The sequence below is a fragment of the Amblyomma mixtum genome, chromosome 1 (assembly GCF_055824585.1).
Source record: "Amblyomma mixtum isolate Tamu chromosome 1, ASM5582458v1, whole genome shotgun sequence".
Classification (NCBI taxonomy): domain Eukaryota; kingdom Metazoa; phylum Arthropoda; class Arachnida; order Ixodida; family Ixodidae; genus Amblyomma; species Amblyomma mixtum.
The window spans coordinates 105,261,181-105,281,168 of NC_143012.1; the positions used below are offsets into that span (position 1 = coordinate 105,261,181).

Here is a 19,988-nt window from a genome sequence, read left to right on the forward strand (position 1 = left end):
CACAAAAAGAAATTGACTATCTTAGCAGTTAAGTACGCTAGTGTAGGGTGCGATTGTGTGCTTTGTTTGTTGTGTTTCTTGACAATCATCACTGATGCCGTATCTGTTGATTGTGCTCCTTTTTCGCCTATTTATTGCGTGTAAGCAATAAAGCATTTTAGTCGCAAGTCAGCGCTGTGTTTGTCCCTTCCTTAGTCCTGTCTTCCGTGCGCTGTGCCTTCAGTTTTAACAATGTACCGACTAGCCCAAACAAATACCTTAGTCCTCAGTGTATACTGCAACGGTCTCGTTTGGGTGTTGTATGCGAGCGTACGTTGTTGGGCTAGTCGGTCAATCATGGTGAATACAAGGGGGGGGTACTGCGCACAAAAAGACAAGGACAAGAAGATAACACAACAAGCGCTTGTTGTGTTATCTTCTTGTCCTTGTCTCTTTGTGCGCAGTACCCCCCCCCCCCCCTTGTTGTATGCGAGACTGTAGCAGCTACTGGGCTCTCTCCTTTCTCACAACGTTTGTGAAAGTCTTCAGAAGCTGCTCCTTGAAGGTTTCCTAGTTCGCAAGGCTATAGCTTCCTCATTCTCAAACCAGATTCTTGCTGGTCTGTTCAAGGCGAAGAAGGCGTACCTTAATTTCATGGAATCGTCCCAGTTGTTAAAGAGAGCTACACAGTCTAACTCAGAACAGCAAGGTTCCGGGCTAGTTGGTAATGCATTTAAAGGAAGAAACAGCGCGACGAAACACGGACACACGAAGAAAGGACACACACACGAGCGCTGTTGAACTTCGCGCTCGTGTGTGTGTCGTTTCTTCGTGTGTCCGTGTTTCGTCGCGCTGTTTCTTCCTTTAAACGGTCTAACTGCTCCATCCATTCTTCGGGGTCGGCGCCAGGCGAAGCGTCGAAGGTTGGTGGCACCCGGGGCTGCTGCAGAATGATTGGAGTCGACGTCTGGGGCAGGCTCATGGCGGACGTTGCTTTTTCCCAGTAAACCATAAAATGTCACATGGACATCCGCGAGATATTTACTCTAGCCATTAGACACCTCCACTAGACATACATTTTAGTACCGTTTACGAAAAATCTACGTACCTACAACACCAAAATTGGGGTCGAGTCCGCGGTATAGTACGTAGTGCAGACATCCAGCTCGTCATTTGCCAGATATTTGCGGACGGTGTAAGTACGCCCAGTCTACGTAGTCTAGACGTCTCTGTAAAGAGAATATGACTATACATAGACCAATAACCATGTGAAAATTTCTAACTGGTTCCAGTCCAACTGTTTTAAGGGACACATTTTCAGTTGTTGCAACTGGAAATTTGTTCCTTAAACCAGTTGCAATACAAGATGCAGCTGGCACCTGTTACAATTCCAGATGCAACGGAGGCCTACTGCATCCCAGTCACAGACTTCCCTATGGAGTCGTCGGGACGTCCAAGCTAGCTCAAATACAGTTGAGTAAGCGAGTACATGGCCATCACGGGAGACCAAAACACTGCAGATGACTTGAATGCAACAGTGTTTTATTGTGCTCGACGCTTTCACTGAATCTTGAATCTTCTCGTTGAGCATAATTGTCAGGTTTACAGTTGCGGTGGCATCAATACTCTTCTGCCGAGCCCAATAAGTCCGGGTTGCTGCAAAAGAAAGCATAATTGTTCACTTTTATAGGTGAGAAGAGAATAGCACAGCAACCACAACAAATCAAGCCCAGTAATTTACGCCATTTTACCGACGCAAGTCTATGAAGCGTCAAAGGTTGCCCCTGCGGCACTAAAAGGCAGTCGTGCTGAGCGGAGTGTGCTTGCACACGCACTTCGGCACAACATCCCAACGCATGCCCACATTTCGGTAGTAGAGGTCAGTTGCATACATCACCAGCATTTGTTTCAATACACAGCGAGTTTGCAAAACAGTCAAGCGAGTGATCGTAAAAATATAACGTGCCTATAAATGCGTTAGAATTTTTTCTTCCCGAACGCAAAAATACCATAAAATACACTTCAATGAGTGCACTGAGACTGAGTACGCGCCAGGAAAGGTCATGATCCCAGCCGGTGAAAACGACTTGTAGTCCCAATTCGTACTGACGGGTCCACTTCGCCGAGTAGTAAAAGCAAGCAAACTGTCTTCCTTCAGCTCCATCAAGGAAAGAACTATTGAACAATCTCGCCAGCAATAATAAGCGAATAATTAATTCTATGTCGAGGTTCTTCAAACACAACGTTCCCACGGAACACGATGAGAAATTGCTCACGCCGTGCGCTCAACCACTGCCGCCATGGCCGACCCTCATGCGGAGTGTGCGAAATTGACGCATGTTTGCATCGTCTCTTTTTTATACTTAGTAGCCTGGTTGCTCTGGCACGAAAAATAAGTTAATAATTTTTAAATTGTAGCATATTACTTTTTTCACAGCTGTAATCGCCATGCGCAGTTCGCGCTATTATCGATAAAATACGATACGAAAGTCAACGCGATGGCGGCGTTGACAATTTCACTGCGGTTTCCGAACCGCCGCCGGTTCGCAGCAGACACGGTATCGCGTGCACGTGGGCACACGATATGCTCGCTGCAGCGCGACCCATGCTAAACTCGCAGTGCAGAGTTTTGAGGGAAGTGGCGTTATTCGCCAGGAGAGCGCTTACCGGCACTTTCGCATACAGTGCACACAGTGCTATCGGATTGATGATCGCCGATAAACCAGCTTCAATCTAATTTCACAGTACGTTCATTTCTGCGCCTAGTGACTGCTGAGCCACAGCAGCATTTATTTCCTTCTCATCGTCCCTCCAAGCCGTAAAAAAACTTCCCATTTACGCACGACTAGTTCTGCCCAGTTGGCCGTCAATTGGGAATGTTTGCTTCCCACTTGACCCGCAAATGGAACCACTTACTTCCCAGTTGGTCCCCAGTTCCTCCCATTTGGCCCTCGATTGGGAACGATGTTTCCCAACCCAGTTTTCCGATGTTTCCCAGTTTTCAGCATATGGTAAACGATGTTTCCCAGTTGCTGGAAAACTGGAACAATTTGCCTCCCCCTTGGCCCCAACTGGGACCAGTTGAATTCCAGCAGAGTTTCAAAGGGGTACCATGTTGGCTTCCAATTGCGTTTTTTTCCTTGACCCATGCCGGCTTTGTTATTTCAACTACGTTGTTATTAACCGAAGTTAAAAACATCATAGTCGAAATATGGGCAGCGCATGTAACATGAAGGCAAGACAACTAATTATCATTAGGGTAACGGGCTGGATTCAGAGAGAATGCAAGCACAGCAGAGCGGATCAGGTCAGGTGGGCAGATGAGGTTCGGAAGTTTGCTGGGATAAGGTGGCCGCCGCTGGCACAGGACAGGGTTAAATGGAGAAATTTTTGGCCAGCAGTGGACATTGGCTGGTGATGATAAAAAGTTGGACTCAATAAGCTTATTCCCAAGAAATATGAGGTCACACATTCAGCTACACAAATGCCAAACAAAGCTTTCCTCAATTCAACATTCCAATAGTTAATTATCATTGCTAGCGCGATTAGCAGATTTAACACATTTTTGAGGAAAATTAACTCCCAACAATTGAGCTGAACCAATTTTTGTACTTTAAATAGTTGAATAAGTTGAATAAAACATGCTTAATCAGAAAAAAAATGGTCATTATAGTCCTGGCTGCTGAATAACAAAAAAGTTTTTCAGTGTGTCCTCACTTTTCAGTGTGGTTCAGATAGCTTGCATTGGCTGTATAAATTGAATGTAAGAATAGTGATGAAATAAAAATGCAAATCCTGACCAAAGTGACTGGCATTTTAAACCCTACTGCGTACAGTTGAGTCAGAAACATGATGGGTGTGCATTCAGATTTGTCTTTACTATCTCACCGTAAAACAGCGCGCTTACACGGGACGAAGAAAGAAGACACGCACACACACAGCGCTGTGTTTGTGCGTGCCTTCTTTCTTCGTCCCGTGTAAGCGCGCTGCTTTACGGTGTGATCATGTACCAACTGGCCCGGCAACTATCCTTAATGTCTTTACTACTTCCCATATTTTTGTTCTTTTTAGGTACGATAATGTTGCCGTGAAGCTAGCACGAAGACACACGAAAACACAGGCAGCGCTGGTCATGCCTCCAATTTGTATTCAACAGCAATTTCCAACTTTAAATGCAGTAAGGCAACACGAAATATCGAACGATTGAAAAATATGGAATTCTTAAATTATATATCTCACAATTTGATTTAACTGGTAAAAAAAAAACAACCCCTTATAAGTTTCGTCTTTTTTTTGCGTTCGAAATTGCAGTAGTCAAATTGATGCTGTGCTTTATTATGTCCGAATTCTATATGCCCTGCTGCCTTGTAATGGGCCCCGGGCCTAGTCAAGCTACTCTGGAGTAGCTTTTTGCCCAGGGGCCTTTTTCTCTTTTAGAGAAATAAAGAATATGTGTATGTATGTATGTATGTATGTATGTATGTATGTATGTATGTATGTATGTATGTATGTATGTATGTATGTATGTGTACTTACATACCCAGGACGCGACAAGTAATATCTACGAGGAGTCTAGGTTAAGGCAGATATAATGTCGTGGGTACGTCTCCAGCTTTTCAACGAAAAAAGGTTGGTAAATAAGACGTCTGAGATATTTTGCCTCAGTACATAGGCGTTCAGACTTAATCTGGACATCTCTGGGAGGTTTGTGGTTTACTGGGTTGCTTTGCAGTCGCATTCCCGAGATCCTTAGTTCTTTGACCGCTGAGATTTCAAGGTTGTCTATCCTGAGTTTGATGTTTTGATGACTTTCCCTGCCCGGAGCAGCTCGGATTTGGAAGGAGAGCAGGCCAGTCCGGCTTTTAACAACAGCTGCCCCGAGATCCCTGCCGGGGGCTGCGCCGCCAAACGCCTCTTATCTACAACCGCCTCGCCTCCTCTCCGCTCTACTGCGCATGCGCAACTGTCGGTGCCGACACGGCCGCCGCAGTCACGCTAACCGCACGAAGTTCCAGGCAGGGCGAGGCCCCATCCCAGCTGCGGCGCTTGCCATGACAACCGCTATGCCCTCCGGCACCGACGCGGCTGAGGCGCAGCCACGCTGACGTCTTGAAACCTGGCGCAGGGAAGCTATCCCTTCAAGATTCCAAGGGGGCACTCAAGTCTACCTATGGGCGCAGCAATGCGAAAGCATTTCTCTTACTGCTGCCCATTATGATGCTGCGTGTTCGGTATTTTATGCCTTTGCCGCTTCTGAGTCGTGTTTTCGGTTCTATCGCATCCGAAGACGTGGGTCCCGTTGCTGGAGCGCCTAGTAAGCACACCAAAGTACTAATTAATTACTTTAGATAATTCAATAAATAATTCAATAAAATGGCGATGAATATAAGAAGTAATTCACTAATTAGGCTGATTAATTCGGTCAGTAATTTAATTGTCCAGTTAAGTAACCAATTTGTTGACTTAACTGCATGCAATGCAACTGAATTGTGTATTAAATTTTACAAGTTATTGACCAATTATTAGGTTCGATAAAATTAGCGCTTAATTTCTTAAGTGTTTGGTTAATTTACATAATTAATTAGTTTGCCAGATTAATTATTTACCCTTTCAATTAATCATCTTAGTGACCTAATTATTCCTGCATGATAATATTTCATCGAATATTTTATGAAGTAATCCGAGATGGATGATTGGCCGTTCGCGGACACGCTCTGATGACATGTCCTGTACACGCCGCTCATGAGACAAGCAATGCTTTCGCACTAACAATGCGTGGAGGCCCTTTGCTATAGCTTCCAAAAGGTTTCCCTCAGTTTCACACCCGAATGATGCGAACGCGATTTTTGTTGCAAAGTTTTGAGATTTTCGCTGCTCATATTTATATGGCTTCCTCGAGAACATAAGCTGTGAGGACATAGAGTGCACATGCAGCTTTTCACTGAAGGCAAAAAAGAACAGCTTGCATTTTAATTAGACAGCGCTTCGCAAGCAAAAGTGGCATACTGTATTTAAGTGTGTATGCAAAATGCGATGCCAAAAAATGACTTAGAATTAGCGTCCGACGAGTTTGCGCAAGTGCAGCCAACACTTAGACTTCGTTTCACCGGACATTTTCACGCACACACCACCTAAATTAAGAGCACCGAAGCAAACTCCACAGAAACCAAAGACAGACTGCGCACTCCCATGCCCCGTCTGCGCCGGCCCATTCAGGCGACGAGGGAAGCGTCCAGCTGCCTGGTGCATTACAGGTGTGGACAAATGCAGCCCACGACTGCCTAGTCGAAACTCCTTCGCGATCGAGTTGCCCAACTGCAGTCGTAAGCTATATATGATGATGGTGTCATAGTGCAAGTAGTGGACGACTGGTGCGCTTTTTTGATGGGCAAATGTTTCTTCCTTTCCCTAATCCTGCATGATTGCACGTGCTCCGTTATGTCTACCTGTACTAAGTTGCCATTAAAATTATTCCAATTTGTTACTTTCAGTGGTTGGGATTGACTTTCTGGTAAATCCACAATGAACTGCTTGCTCACCAACATTCGCTCTTCGCACCTCGACCGTGGAACAGAGTGGAGAAGGAACTCTCGAAAACCTACTTCGCGCTGCGCCGGCAAGTATGCGTGTCAACCGTCTCTGTGGCTCTACACTTCTGCCGTCGTCCAGAAGGACGAAAATGTGTCATGCAAATTCTCTCAAGTGTCGCAGTTGAAATCAATGAAGGTGGTCAATTAAACTTACTCGAATAAATTTGTGCTCAGCCCCAGTTAATATTTGCAAAACGGCCAGACGAAGTACATGAGATTATTTCGCTCTTTCACCCTTGCATCTTCAAATCCGCTTTTTATGGAGAATGTAATTCTCTTTCTTGCAGAAAAACATTGCTTCTCATCGGCTGTCATGAAAGGACTAAAGTGGCCTTTTCTGCTTGTTCATGAAAGCAATCGCTTCGCGAGACCATGCGCGCGTAAGGGGACACTTTCGCGGCGCCTTTGGTAATCTCAGCCCTTTATTATCGCGTCAAACAGCATAACGAGCAGTTATCACTTGCCTGCTTCATTCCACAGAACAGCGGTATCGCAAATAATGCACGTATATGCGCAGAGGCGCTCCGCTGCGCGTGTAGCAGACGATGAGCGCCGTTAGTTCGCGTTACCGCCACTGCCGTATGTGGCAAAGATAAGTATTGTTCCACCTTGGTTGGTTATATTAACCACACAGTTGGTTATATTAACTCTATACCTTGCCTTACCTTTTTCTCATTTTACCTTGAGATGATAGCTAGCGATCCTTTTGGCGGCCGCTTGCAACGCGCAAGCGCACACTGCCACAGCTGTAGCAGACGACACCTTCCGCGCGTTTTATGCCTGTTTTACCTGAAAGCGAAACCGCAAGCGCCGCCGCGGCGCAAAAAAAAAAAAAATCTACTTTGAGTGGTCACGGCGATGAGCGGCGAAGTTCCAAGACGCTAGAAATTTTCGCTGCGACTCGCCGCTCAGTCGCTTGCATCTCAACAATCCTTTAGACTATTTATGCAGACGAAAACATAAGCACGCAGAGCTGAAGGGAAAAGTCGTGAATGAATTAGTTTAAATACTGTGTGGAAACTACGGGGCAGACCTATCAGCAGGAGAACTGTCTAACACGTCTTCTGACTGCTGCTGTTCGCTGCTTGCAACTGTTTCGGTCTTTTGGCACTTCAGCAGCAGTTTTACTTGTTCACGGTGCGTATTGAAAAAGATTTGGGTTTTGTAAAGCGCGATGCGCTATTATTACGTTCCACGCTGCACTTCAAGCGAGGAGCCCGGAGTCTCATCACTTGAGCTACCATCCGACGGTGTTACACTGGTTACACGGGACCAGCGGGAGCACGAAACAACTCTACCAACTGTCCCCTCAGTCCCCTGACCACCCACTCGCCTTGGCACAGTTCATGTCCTCCCTCCGACAAATGTGACAAATGTAAAGCCCCTAAATAAACTGTTGTTCCATTGAGGGGCTTTAGACAAATGAGGTAGCTAGCGCCATCTCTTAACAACCGTCCGCAACTGCTGCGAAACTCGCACGTTTTGCACCACCCGAATTTAAATAATTTTGAACGTGACATATTCTTTCTTTTTTCTAAAAGCGGTCGAACATTTCATTTTTACACAATTTAATAGCTCAGACGATGCCTTTTAGTTTCCATCGGGAGTCGTCTGCAGGGAAGCGGCATGGCAGCTGCGTCTTGTGTTGTGGTGGTCGGTGGACGATGAGCGACGACAGCCGGTGTGCCTTGTCGTGCCGAAGAAAGGTCGGCGCTGCCGGCTGCGACCGGTGTCCGGTTCGCGCTACTGCGGCGAGCACGTCGTGCTGCTGTCGGAAGACGTGAGTAGACCCCGAAGCGGACCCTAGCGCCCAGGTGACTGACCCCCCCCCCCCCCCCCCTCCATCGCTTCGATCGCAGGGCCACGGCCGGATCGCCTGTCCCCTGGACTCGACCCAGTGAGCACTCGTTGTATTTTGAGTCCACGCGGTTGGAAGAAGAGCTGCTCTTATACAGTGAGGCTGCCCTTTTTGTTCGCTCTGAAGGCCATCTGCATCCTCCTTTCCGCTGAGTTGAGAGCAAAAGGCAGGCCAGAACAGCTAGCATATCTGTCGTGAACGCACTCGTAGCCGTCGCTTGCGGACATGACAAATGTGCTGTCACAAAATTCCGAGCTGTGTTCCGCAGCGAACAATGGGCCAGACCTGGGAGTGGGATAAAAACGCGCGCCTGTCCAGGCATTTTCAAGGTTCCCATTGAAAACAAAGGCATGAAAAGGGACCGGAAAAAAGAATGTGGCAGAGGTGAATTCTAAAACTGTACGAAAGACGGCGCTTGTGTCAGCGGTAAACACGAGGTAAACATCCTTCGGTCGTGCTGCACTCACAGAAATGTATGACGCCTTTCAGCACCTGCTCGGCAGCCCTGCTCAGCCAGCACCTCAAGAAATGCAACGCCAAGAGGAAGGAGAACCACGTGAGAGCTTGTTTTGCGCAGTCGGTGGTATCTACAGCGCCTGCAAGGACTTCTCTAATGGGCTCATCCTATCTCGGCAAAGTCATTCAATTGTAATATAAAAATAATTTTGCTGAAAATGCTGCGTGTTGTCGCTTGACATCAGAAAAAACTGGTAAAGGCGCAAGAAACGAGGACACAGAAGGCACACAAAAGATAGGACCGACTGTGTGCCTCCTGTGTCCCCGTGTCTTGTGCCATTACCAGTTTTTTGTTTCACCATGAACCAACTCGCCCAAACTAGAGTTTTGCTTGGCATCAACTCTCGTGTCAGCACGCAAGCCAAGAGTATCTGTCAGGAGAGCTGATATCTGCAGAGATGCCTTGTCTCACTGGATGTGATGAATTTGCTTACATTTTTAGAGGAATATACACAGAAAGAGGATGGATCGCCCGTCCTGTCATGTCTATCTGTGTATTCGTCTGAAAAGTTAGCAGTGTTTAAATTTCAAGAACAGAAAATGCATCACCAACTAGCCCCCACAACGTGTTTTATTAACCCATTTGCTACTGGTAGGAAGTTCTTTTCTGCGTGTGGAATAGGAATGATAGTGCGTATTGATTGGGGAAATCACTTGTGGCCAACTCGGTAGGTCACGAATGGCAGTGAGGCTATAATGCCATTAAATTAGGCCATTAATGGCATTAACACTTAGGCAGTAAGTTTTTAGGCCATTAAAGAAGTATAGACACCTAATTTTGGTGACATGTTTTCTTCTCTACAATGATACAGAAGACATTACTACGTATGATTCACCATGTGGTAATCACCTACGACTGGGAATTAATTTGTTTTTCCTGTCATGCTGTTTTGGTTTCAACAGCCAAGCGATGGCTGTGACGTCAAAGAGTGGTTTTATGTTGCGTGAGGCACGGAAAAAATGCGATATGATCGCTGCTTCGTCGTTGTATTTCTTTACAGTGCTGAAGGCATTCTTCCTCAAGAGCCAGAATGACAACGAATGTGGGAACAGCGTTTATATTGTGACTTTTTCCATGCCTCACGTGACATAAAAGCACTCTTTGACGTTACAGTCCTCATTCGGCTGTTGAAACTGAAACAGCACGAGAAAGAATTATGTAGCGGTCGTAGGAGAATGCCAGGTGGTAATTCGTGCATAGGAATGTCTTGTGCATCGTCACAAGCAGGCACCAAAAGTTAGGTGTCTACACTCCTTTGTGGCATTGAATGTGTCTGAGTGGCCTTTCATCAGTGTGCCTAAGAAGACAGTGAAAAGCACCAGAGCCATCGCAGTATCTCAGTTGGCAGAGCACGATATTTGGAGGCCATGGGTTTGCATCCCACCGTGTGGTTGCTTTTTCTTCTGCTTTCTAATCAGTCACCTTTAAAATGTATGTTAATCTCCTATTAATGGAGACCACAAATATATATATTTATTTATTTACCCTCAGTGCCAAGTGGCATTACAGTGGGGGAGGGTATACATAAGAAACAAACATAACATAAGCACTGTCACCCATGGAAACAAGTCCAAATTGCATCAAAACAAAGAAAAAACAGACAAAAATTTCACAGAACCACAAAAGTGAAATGGTTATTATAAGGTAGAACAGACAACATTAGACAATACCAGCAGTGTCTGCAGACAATTTGTTCCAATCGCGTATTGTTCTGGGAAAAAAAAGACAATCGAAATACATCAGTTTTTGAGGCAATCTCCCGTACTTTGAAACTGTGGTCTATGCGGTCAGATATACAATTGAAGAGAGGGAGCATTCCTTGGTTTAAGTGTTCTTCATGTATGTCCTGTCTTCTAAGAGTCTAAATATTTTGAAAAAAGCCAGGCAGGGTGGGTGCTTTCATTCTCTGGCGGCAAGTGTGTTGTTGTTGTTGTTGTTGTTGGCATGCTTCTCTGTTTGCCTTCATTTGTGTCCGAGAAGAAGTGTGCTCATAAAAGAAATGTTTTGCAACTCATTTCAGGAGTTCTTCGTGAGGAATATCAATTCAGGTGCAGCATCACTTCCTGCTGGGGGGGACCCATGTGTGACCAAGGTGCGAGTCTTTTCCTGTCCGTGAGGTTAACCTCAGCATTTTGGTTAATTGATGTACCAAGGTGAAATTCAGCAGCCAGGTTTTGTGACTGGTTCAGAGCTCATTGTTTGGATGAACTCGGGCAGAAGTGTCAGGTTTCGCTCTTTGGCTCAAGCTGTCCTTGTTGTGGTGTCGTCTGATTTTCTGAACATTGTGTGGCATCTTGGCTGTAGATATTATTGCTTCTCGTCTCATTTTCTCCACTCCTGATGCCTAGGGGACAACGCAGCAAGCTATGGAAAGAAACACGATGGGTGTAACGTTCAAAGAGATCGGAAGCAGGCAGAGTGGGTGAGAGAACAAACGCGGGTTAATGACATCCCAGTCGAAATCGAGAGGAAGAAATGGGCTTGGGCAGGGCATGCAATGCGAAGGCAAGATAACCGCTGGTCCTTAAGGGTGACGGAGTGGATTCCAAGAGAAGGCAAGCGTATAGCAGGGGGCGGCAGAAAGTCAGGTGGGCGGATGAGATTGAGAAGTTTGCGGGGATATGGAGGCCGCAACTGGCGAAGGACAGGGTTATTGGGAGAGAGACATGGGAGGGGCCCTGCAGTGGGCGCAGTCAGGCTGATGATGATGATGGTGCACAATTTGGTGACGACATTGCCTTCACTCAGGGGATGAGCTCCAAAGCATGTGCTTAAGCAGAAGGAGAGGGTGTGACATTAAGGGACAAGCCAGTGGAAATCAAGAGGAAGATGTGCAGTGCAAATGCAAACTGATTGGATACCAAGAGAAGGTAGGAGCAGGAAGTTAGGGCGGAAGTTAGGGGGAGGGTGACTTTAATTGAATACGCGTCTCCCATCTAGAATCCTCATAAACAATAATAATAACTTGTTTACTTCCATCAATGATGGGGGAGACTGTGGATAAAAGCCGCTTGACAACCAAGTGACTTGACTGAAGCCCGCAGCCTCTCTACAATGCAGGCAGCGATAGAACAAAAAAAAAATTGCAGAAAGGACAGCATTCAAAATTAATGCATGGCACTTGATAGTCACGAGAGGTAAACATAACAAAAGGCAAGATAACACATTTAGTTGTTATGGTAAGCAAGGATTGTCAATGAAATGTTTGCGTAGGGTTCGTACAGAAATCATATGTAAATCGTATGTAAATCGTATGTAAATCTATAATTGATATGTGGAATGAATTTAAAAGAGTTGGCAGTGTGTATGACACTTTTTGCTTATATAATAATTTGCCCGCGCAGTGACCACCTTCCACGGTGGTCATGCAGCCGTTCAATTGAAATGATGAAGAAAGGCCTTTTTTTTCTTTTTCCTTTTGTTTAGCCCACGTTGAAGGACATTGGAGATGAAAAACTGTGGGAGGTCATCCACAAGATTGACAGAATCTTCGAGGGTATGTACGCATGCCTGACCAGCATGTTTCATTTCTTTGTTTCTGGTAGCCTCCAGGGAGAGGAACTTTGTAGGGGTGTGTCCCAAAAAACTTTGTTCTTGAGGACACGAAAGGAAGGCAGATTTTTGGCTTACAGTGCTCGGTTGTACCAGTTGACACTGGCCACAGTTATTGATGGCCTCAGTAGGGGAGGGAAGGTGTGACATTACTTTATTTACACAGTACTGCTAGCCTCTAGGTGAGGCGTTAAGCAGGAGCGGGAGATAAGAAGAAAAAAAAAACAACATAATTGACACGCACAAAACAAATCAAGGCACAACAAGCTGCTTTCAGAACCAATGATATGCACTGACAAGCAAAAATAGATGCTGCAAAGTTGCGTGCAAAAACACAAAAAGCAATCACAAGAACACTCCGTATTCGTCTGTTACAACTTCAGAGCATTCATAAATGCTTTAGTAGAAGGGCATTCTACAATGCTTGCCGGAAGCTGGTTCCACTCGTGGACCGTTTTCGGAAAAAAAAGGGAGCGAAGGTTTGAGTGTGACAGGAATAATATTTAAGTTTTTTGCTGTGATGCGATCGGGTGGTTCGTCGGTGTACAGGCTCTCTGTATTATGCGTGTTTTCGGATACCTAGTTATTTATCTTAGGACCCCCTTTCTGTGTTTGTGCTAGGGGGTATTCACAGGGACTCCCAGTCAAAAGAGACCCACCTGAACTTGCTCGGAGAGCACTGGGATTCAGTCGTACTTTGGCCATTTCCAGTTATGTCTTTGTCTACTGGCCTGTGGTAACTTCTGGCTGATGTGTGCTGTGTGTTTGAAACAGAAAGGCACGGAAGGGATGAAAACAAGAAGGAACGCAAAACAACAGGTTGACAGGCGCCAACTACCAACTGAGGTTTATTGCATCACTCCCCACGTTTATACGCTGCACCCAGCCACATCACAGAAGCCAAACACCAGGAAAGAACTGGAGAACCAGAATTAGCATCCACAATCAGCATACACAGATCACAGGCGAATGAGGTGACTGGCACGAAAGCACCTCCGAACAATGCACACGTCACCTAAGAAACCAAAAAGTACCTAACGTGAAAGCTCCCTCACAAAGCAGAAGCGCAATGTCAAAAGAAATCACTGCACACACATTTTCATTACATTTCTGAACTTTGTGCGTGAGCAAAACAAGACTAACATGGCCAACACCTTTTCTCCACACAACCAGAGCTGGCGGAAAACATCAAGCACCCTACGGCACATGAAGCAAGGAAAACACACTAGTACCACTCATGCAGAATGCCACCAGACAAAACACAAAACCAAAAAAACCCAGAAAAACACATAAAAGGAAGAGAAAAATGGCAAAACAACAATTAAAGCGTAGTTTAGGACCTTTCTTTTTTGTCTGGTGGCATTCCCCATGAGTGGTACTAGCGTGTTTTCCTTGCTTCATGTGCCGCAGGGTGCTTGATGTTTTCCCCCAACTCTGGTTGTCTGGAGAAAAGGTGTGATGTGACCCAGCCTGGCCCTAAGCCTGATTTATTAGCACGTTGGTGCCCCCATGAGCTGCAGCGATAGCGTAGAGGTAGAACATCCGCCTTGCATGCAAGAGGACTGGGGTTTGAGTCCCAATGCCACGCAATTCTCCACCGGATAAAAAAAAAAAAAAACGCGTGTCAATGGAATTGCATAACCAGGTCTAAAGTGCAGCCTAATCTCGGTGACCAGAACCGACAGCGCACTTCCTCACCACAACAGGATTTGGCCACCCTGGTGTAGTACTTGGCCACAACCTTCTGCGAACAAACCAATTATATGGAAAGAAAAATGATAGGTGTAATGTTAAGAGATCTGAAGAGGGCGGAGTGGGTGGGGGAAAAAACGCGCATTAATGACATCCTAGTTGAAATCAGGAGGAAGAAGTGGGCTTGGGCAGGGCATGTAATGCGAAGGCGAGAGAACCGCTGGTCCTTGTTAGGGTGACTGAGTGGATTCCAGGAGAAGGCAAGCGTAGCAGGGGGCTGCAGAAAGTTAGGTAGGCGGATGAGATTAAGAAGTTTGCGGGGATAGGGTGGCGGCAGTTGGCAAAGGACAGGGTCAATTGGAGAGAGCCATGGGAGAGGCCTTTACCCTGCAGTGGGTTTAGTCAGGCTTATGATGATGATGATGGTGGTGCCGCCGTGTGTATGGTTATTTTCCCCTGCTAGGCGTTGCTTTGAACTGGCCTTCTCAGATAAAGTGGGTAGTTGAGCACCCTTTCCTGTCCGCCTCTCCCTGCCTGGGATGTGCTCGCACTGCTCAAAGTATGACTGCCAGTTTGTTTGTGGAACAATGCTGCAGTGCGTTCTTCACTACCCTTCTGACTGCACTGTCGACAAACCTGCCGCTCATATCTTTCCATGCGTCGACCATTATCTTGAACAAATTTATTACAGTTCTCATTTCTTCATCTGGCGACTGGTGAAAATCCTTCACAAAGATATTGTTTGCATCTCAAGCAGCGAAAAATTTGGAGACAGTTTGGTCACTCAACTAACTGATTAGGTATAGAATTGCCGACCTGAAGGAGAGCTGTTTTGTCTCGTTTGCTTCATTGCTGTTTTTTTTCACTTGTCCTCTAAATGAATCATGCATATGTTAATAACTCGAGTAAAACTTGTTGCTGGGCGAGTTGGTGCATAGTTTCTGGAAAAAAAATTAGTGCAATACAAAACCAATCACGAGAAAGAAAGACAGCCTTCTGGCAGCTTTCTGCAGCTTCATGTAAAAAAAATTGACTCTTGATGATCCTTTCGTTGTTAAGCACGCAGGAGAAGTGGTTGAATTTTTAAAGGCCCAGCACAACAAACCACTTTTAGGGTTTTTTGTTGATGTAAAGGATTTATTTTATTCTATCCCACATGATGACCTGCTGGAATGCATTAACGACTGGAAGCCGCCGCGGTGGCTCAGTGGCTGTGGTGCTCGGCTGCTGGCCCGAAAGACGTGGGTTCGATCCCGGCCACGGCGGTTGAATTTCTTTGGAGGAGAAATTCGAGGCCCGTGTACTGTGCGATGTCAGTGCACGTTAAAAGAACCCCAGGTGGTCGAAATTTCCGGAGCCCTCCACTACGGCGTCTCTCATAGCCTTAGTCGATTTGGGATGTTAAACCTCATAAACCAAACATAAACCAAGCATTAACGACTGGATTGACAAGTTTGGCCCGGTATCCTTTCAAAATGAATGTGGTATAACAGTAAGCGGTTTCCTGGAACTTCTAGCAGCCTATCTGAAATCAACCTTTGCAGAATGGGATGACAATATTTTTCTTCAGAAGAAAGGAATCTATATTGGTTCCGTCATTGCCCCTTTATTGAGCGACCTGTATTTAGCCAAACTTGAATAAAACGTGAACAGTCGGTTGGAGGGTACAAAAGCGACAAAGATTTTTTGTTTTGTCGACGACTTTCTCGTTTTTCTCGATTGTTATCAGGATACCTTCCAAGTTGAGGTCTCGAAAACATTGGCCATTTTCTTAGAATGCTTATCTCCTTTAACCCTTACGCATGAACTTTTGACTAATGGGTCCTTGAGATTTTTAGAATTGGGCCTTCATTTCAAGTGTGATCACCTATGCTTGTCTTATGAGCCAAGGGGCAAGAAGCCGGTACTTCCTTTTGACTCAGCCCGCTCTAAGTTGGTTAAAACGAATGTTTAGAAATGCGCTGGTAAAATCGTGTGAACACCAAATTGAGACCAGTTTTTTAGCGCAAAGAATTAGATTAGAAAATGCTGGCTACCCCACTAAGCTTTTAGCCTCAGTCGCTGAAGCAGTGCTTAAAAAATCAAAACGACCCGATTCAACTGCCACGACTGACAACGCCAATAGAAAGAAAGTCGCTGTTATGCCCTACTTGCATCGCATTTCGCACAACATGAAGAAAATTGGGAAACGTGTTGGAGTTGAAGTCGTCTTTAGTGCCCCAAAGCGACTTTCCCAGCTTTGCAGAAAGGTCAATGAAACTCGTAAAAAAGAGAGTACTATATGCAATATCAGGCACCAGAAGAATATTGTGCAATGTACTGATTCAGTTGTCTATTCCATCCCTTTGTCCTGTGGGAAGCAGTATACTGGACAGACAGGGCGTTGTTTAAATGAAAGACTAAAAGAACATCATTACAATGCAAATGTCCAAAAGTGTCGTCACATCGGTATTCATTGTCGGGATTGCAAAGATGTGGAAACAGGTTGTTCGCCGCACTTTGAAAAACTCAGGTAATAGCCACAATCAGAAGCGCGAGGCCCCGTGAAATAGTTGAGGCAATCACAATAGCTGCGTTAAAAGAAAAGTGCATTAGCCAGCCTTCAGTGTCGCTATCTGAGAAAGAACTCGCCTATCTGGCACAAAATTCGAGGCACTAACATTTTAACTATCCCACCTTATGCAACCGTCTTTTTTCCCACCAACTTTCATTCCGCTATTTGATACACAAAACTTAACCTTATGTTTCTGTGGGTTTTACTTTTTAGCTGCTAGTTCTTCCACGATGTTTTCTTAATTTTAGCTGTTAATTTTTGCCGTGTTCCCTGTTGGCATCTTATCTTTTTCATTTCAATTGCCCTGTTAACTTTATTGCTTTTAACGGTTATTAGTTTTTACCTTTTTGTTTTTATCGGTTTTTGTTATCAGAATCAATTTTCATCTTCACGAGGTCTGGCGGTTTTTTCCCTGTTGTTTATTCTTGCCTCCATTGAAATTTGTCACCTTCACGTGTTATTTTAGTTAAGATCTTTGGTTTGCTTGTGCTGCTTGTCTCATCATGACCTTGTTGATTCCACTTGTTCTTGCTTTCCTTGTGTGGTACGCCCCCCTGACATGGCTGTATGTAGTATACGTTGCATCTGTACTTCCGAAATAAAGTTGTAAGTTCAGCGCTCCTGTCCATTGTGTTCCGCCTTTTTCTTGTCCGTTGTGTTTTTTTTGCGCTGGTTCGTTCAGAAGGAAGACAGTGCGTCATTCTGTCCTTCTTTCTTGTGATTGTTTTTGTGTTGCACTAACTTTCTTAAGAAAATATGTTAATAAGGTGGATTGGTGAGCTAGTTGGCTCATGATCGTATAACTGAGCAGCAGAAAGGGAACAAGGACATCGAAGAAACATGATGATGCTGCACTGACAACTGAAGAGTTTATTCGAAAAACCGCATATTTATCCTGAAGAACAGGCATTGCTTCGATAGATAATCTATCATCTTCTGCTTACATCGCCACACAGGTTCTTGACTTCTTTTTTCGATAGGCAAACTGATGGCTTGCTGACGCGTTGCTCTCTTTCCGAATCACGGATGGCCCAGGCTTCCAGGATGCCAGCTGGTCTTTGTTTTTTTTGAGCACGTGGTGAAGGTCAGCGGGGCTTGTTTGCTTTCTGCACCATTCTCAATCCCTGCAGTGGACTGCTAGGTTTGTGCCGGACTTCCCGGCTATCGCTGTGGCGTGCTCTCTTGCTCTGTCATCTCTGTCAGTGATCTGTACCTCGCGGCCAAAGAATTCACGAAGCTACCAAGGACAGACTCATCGTGAGGATCGTCTGATACGTCGACCATTACTTGGTGCTATGCGAATTGAGGGAAGGTGACACAGAGATCCTCAATCACAACGCATTCACCACCTTTAAGAAGTGCTGTCCTGGGCTTAGATCCACATCGGAGCTTCCTGATCATGGCGTCCTAGGCTTCCTACACCTACGCCTTGAATTCTTGCCAGGGCACCTATGTTGGTCGTACCAGCCTCGAGCTGAGGAACAGTTCCTCCCATTCAGCTCGAACCACTTTAAGACGGTCAGAAGAGGAATTGCGACGGTGGCGTTGCTGCCTGCCCTGAACAAGTCCTGTCCCCATCAGATGAGCCAGAGCTTCCAGCAGCAGATCACTAGGCTGAAAGAAGCGGCATACCCGGAGACATTGCTATGCAGCACAGCAGAAAACATCGTGCTGTCGAAAAAGCGTGGCAAGAAAAAGAACAGCGCTCGTGAAGAAACCACAGAAAGAACGAATTATTCCGTGGTTCCATGGGCTGACTCACAATCTCAAGGAGATTGGAAAGAGACACACCATCAAGATCATTCCCTCGGCACCTAACAAAGCGAAAAGCATGCGTGCGCGTGTGAATGGAGAAGAAAACAAATCTGCACGTAAAATTGGGCGCAGAACGAAGTTTTCTGAGTGCATTCAAGGCATCGTGTATCGCACCCCCCGTTTCTGCGAAAAGCATTTCATTGGACAAACTGGGAGGTGTGTTAATGGCAGAGCAAGAAAGAACACCACAGCGATAGCAGGGAAATCCGGCACAAACCTAGCAGTCCACTGCAAGGATTGCGAATCATGCAAAAAGCTAACAGGAACTGCTGACTTTCACCACGTGCTGAAAAAGAACAAAGACCAGCTGGCATCCTGGAAGCCTGGGCCATCCGGGAGAGCAATGCATCAGCAAGCCATCAGTTTGCCTATCCAAAAAAAGATGTCAAGTACCTTCGAGGCGATGCAGGCAGAAGGCGATAGATTATCTTTCGAAGCAGTGCCTGTTCTGCAGGATAAATATGAGGTTTTTCAAATAAATTCTTCACTGGTCAGTGCAGCACCGTCCTCCTCTGTGGGTTTCTTCAACGTCCTTGTTCACTTTGTGCTGCTCAATTATACGATGCATATGTTACTTGTGTACGCCAATGCTGCCATTGTATATGCTGCCTGTGTATGCTGAACCTACTGTATTTTTCTTTAACTGTTGGTATTGCTAAAGGTGTGATGACACAGTACAGCGCTTTGATCATGCCGCCCCCCCCCCCTTTTCCCTGCCCATATAATGCCCTGCTGGGCCATTAGGGTAATAAAATGATGCTGCAAGACAGAGCAAGGGTGAAAAGTGTGCAGACACCCGTACAGGCAGGAAAGTGAAGCTTGTTGTTGGGGAGATGAATGCACATCACCACCACAATGTGGATGGGCCCTTGTTGTTACTGACATGTGGGGTCAAGAGGCTGTGGCTTCAGATTTTACCCTGCAGTGTGTTCATGTATTTAATCTCTTGTCTGGAACGCTTTAAGGCCACCTTGTTATTTTCCATGACTAGAAGTATAAGAATGGGGTGGAGCGCATATGGCAGGCTCTCTCAGATCATGAATGGCAGTTTACCAATAGTATCCCTGAAGAGAAAAGTATGCAACAGCTGTATCTTACCGGTACTCACCTATGGGGCAGAAACGTGGAGGCTAACACAGAGGGTTCAGCTTATTAGTTAAGGACAACGCAGCGAGCTATGGAAAGAAAAATGATAGGTGTGACGTTAAGAGATCGGAAGCGGGCGGAGTGGAAGGAGGGAACAAACGCGGGTTAATGACATCCTGGTCAGGCTTGGGCAGGGCCTGTAATGCGAAGGCAGGATAACCGCTGGTCCTTAAGGGTAACGGAGTGGATTCCAAGAGAAGGCAAGCGTAGCAGGGGGCGCCAGAAAGTTAGGTGGGCGGATGAGATTAAGAAGTTTGCGGGGATGCGGTGGCCGCAGCTGGCGCA

At 45.8% G+C, this 19,988-nt stretch overlaps 1 protein-coding gene across 1 annotated transcript in view; it reads left to right on the forward strand.

Annotated features, from left to right (window-relative positions):
* LOC149367421 (tRNA:m(4)X modification enzyme TRM13 homolog) overlaps positions 1-19,988 on the forward strand; it is a 35,588-nt gene that overhangs the window by 2,702 nt on the left and 12,898 nt on the right. The window contains exons 2-6 of the mRNA XM_089574056.1: positions 8,164-8,349; positions 8,429-8,466; positions 8,917-8,983; positions 10,965-11,036; positions 12,371-12,440. Coding sequence (XP_089430182.1) covers positions 8,164-8,349; positions 8,429-8,466; positions 8,917-8,983; positions 10,965-11,036; positions 12,371-12,440 — 433 coding nt within the window. The remainder of the gene's footprint in view (positions 1-8,163; positions 8,350-8,428; positions 8,467-8,916; positions 8,984-10,964; positions 11,037-12,370; positions 12,441-19,988) is intronic.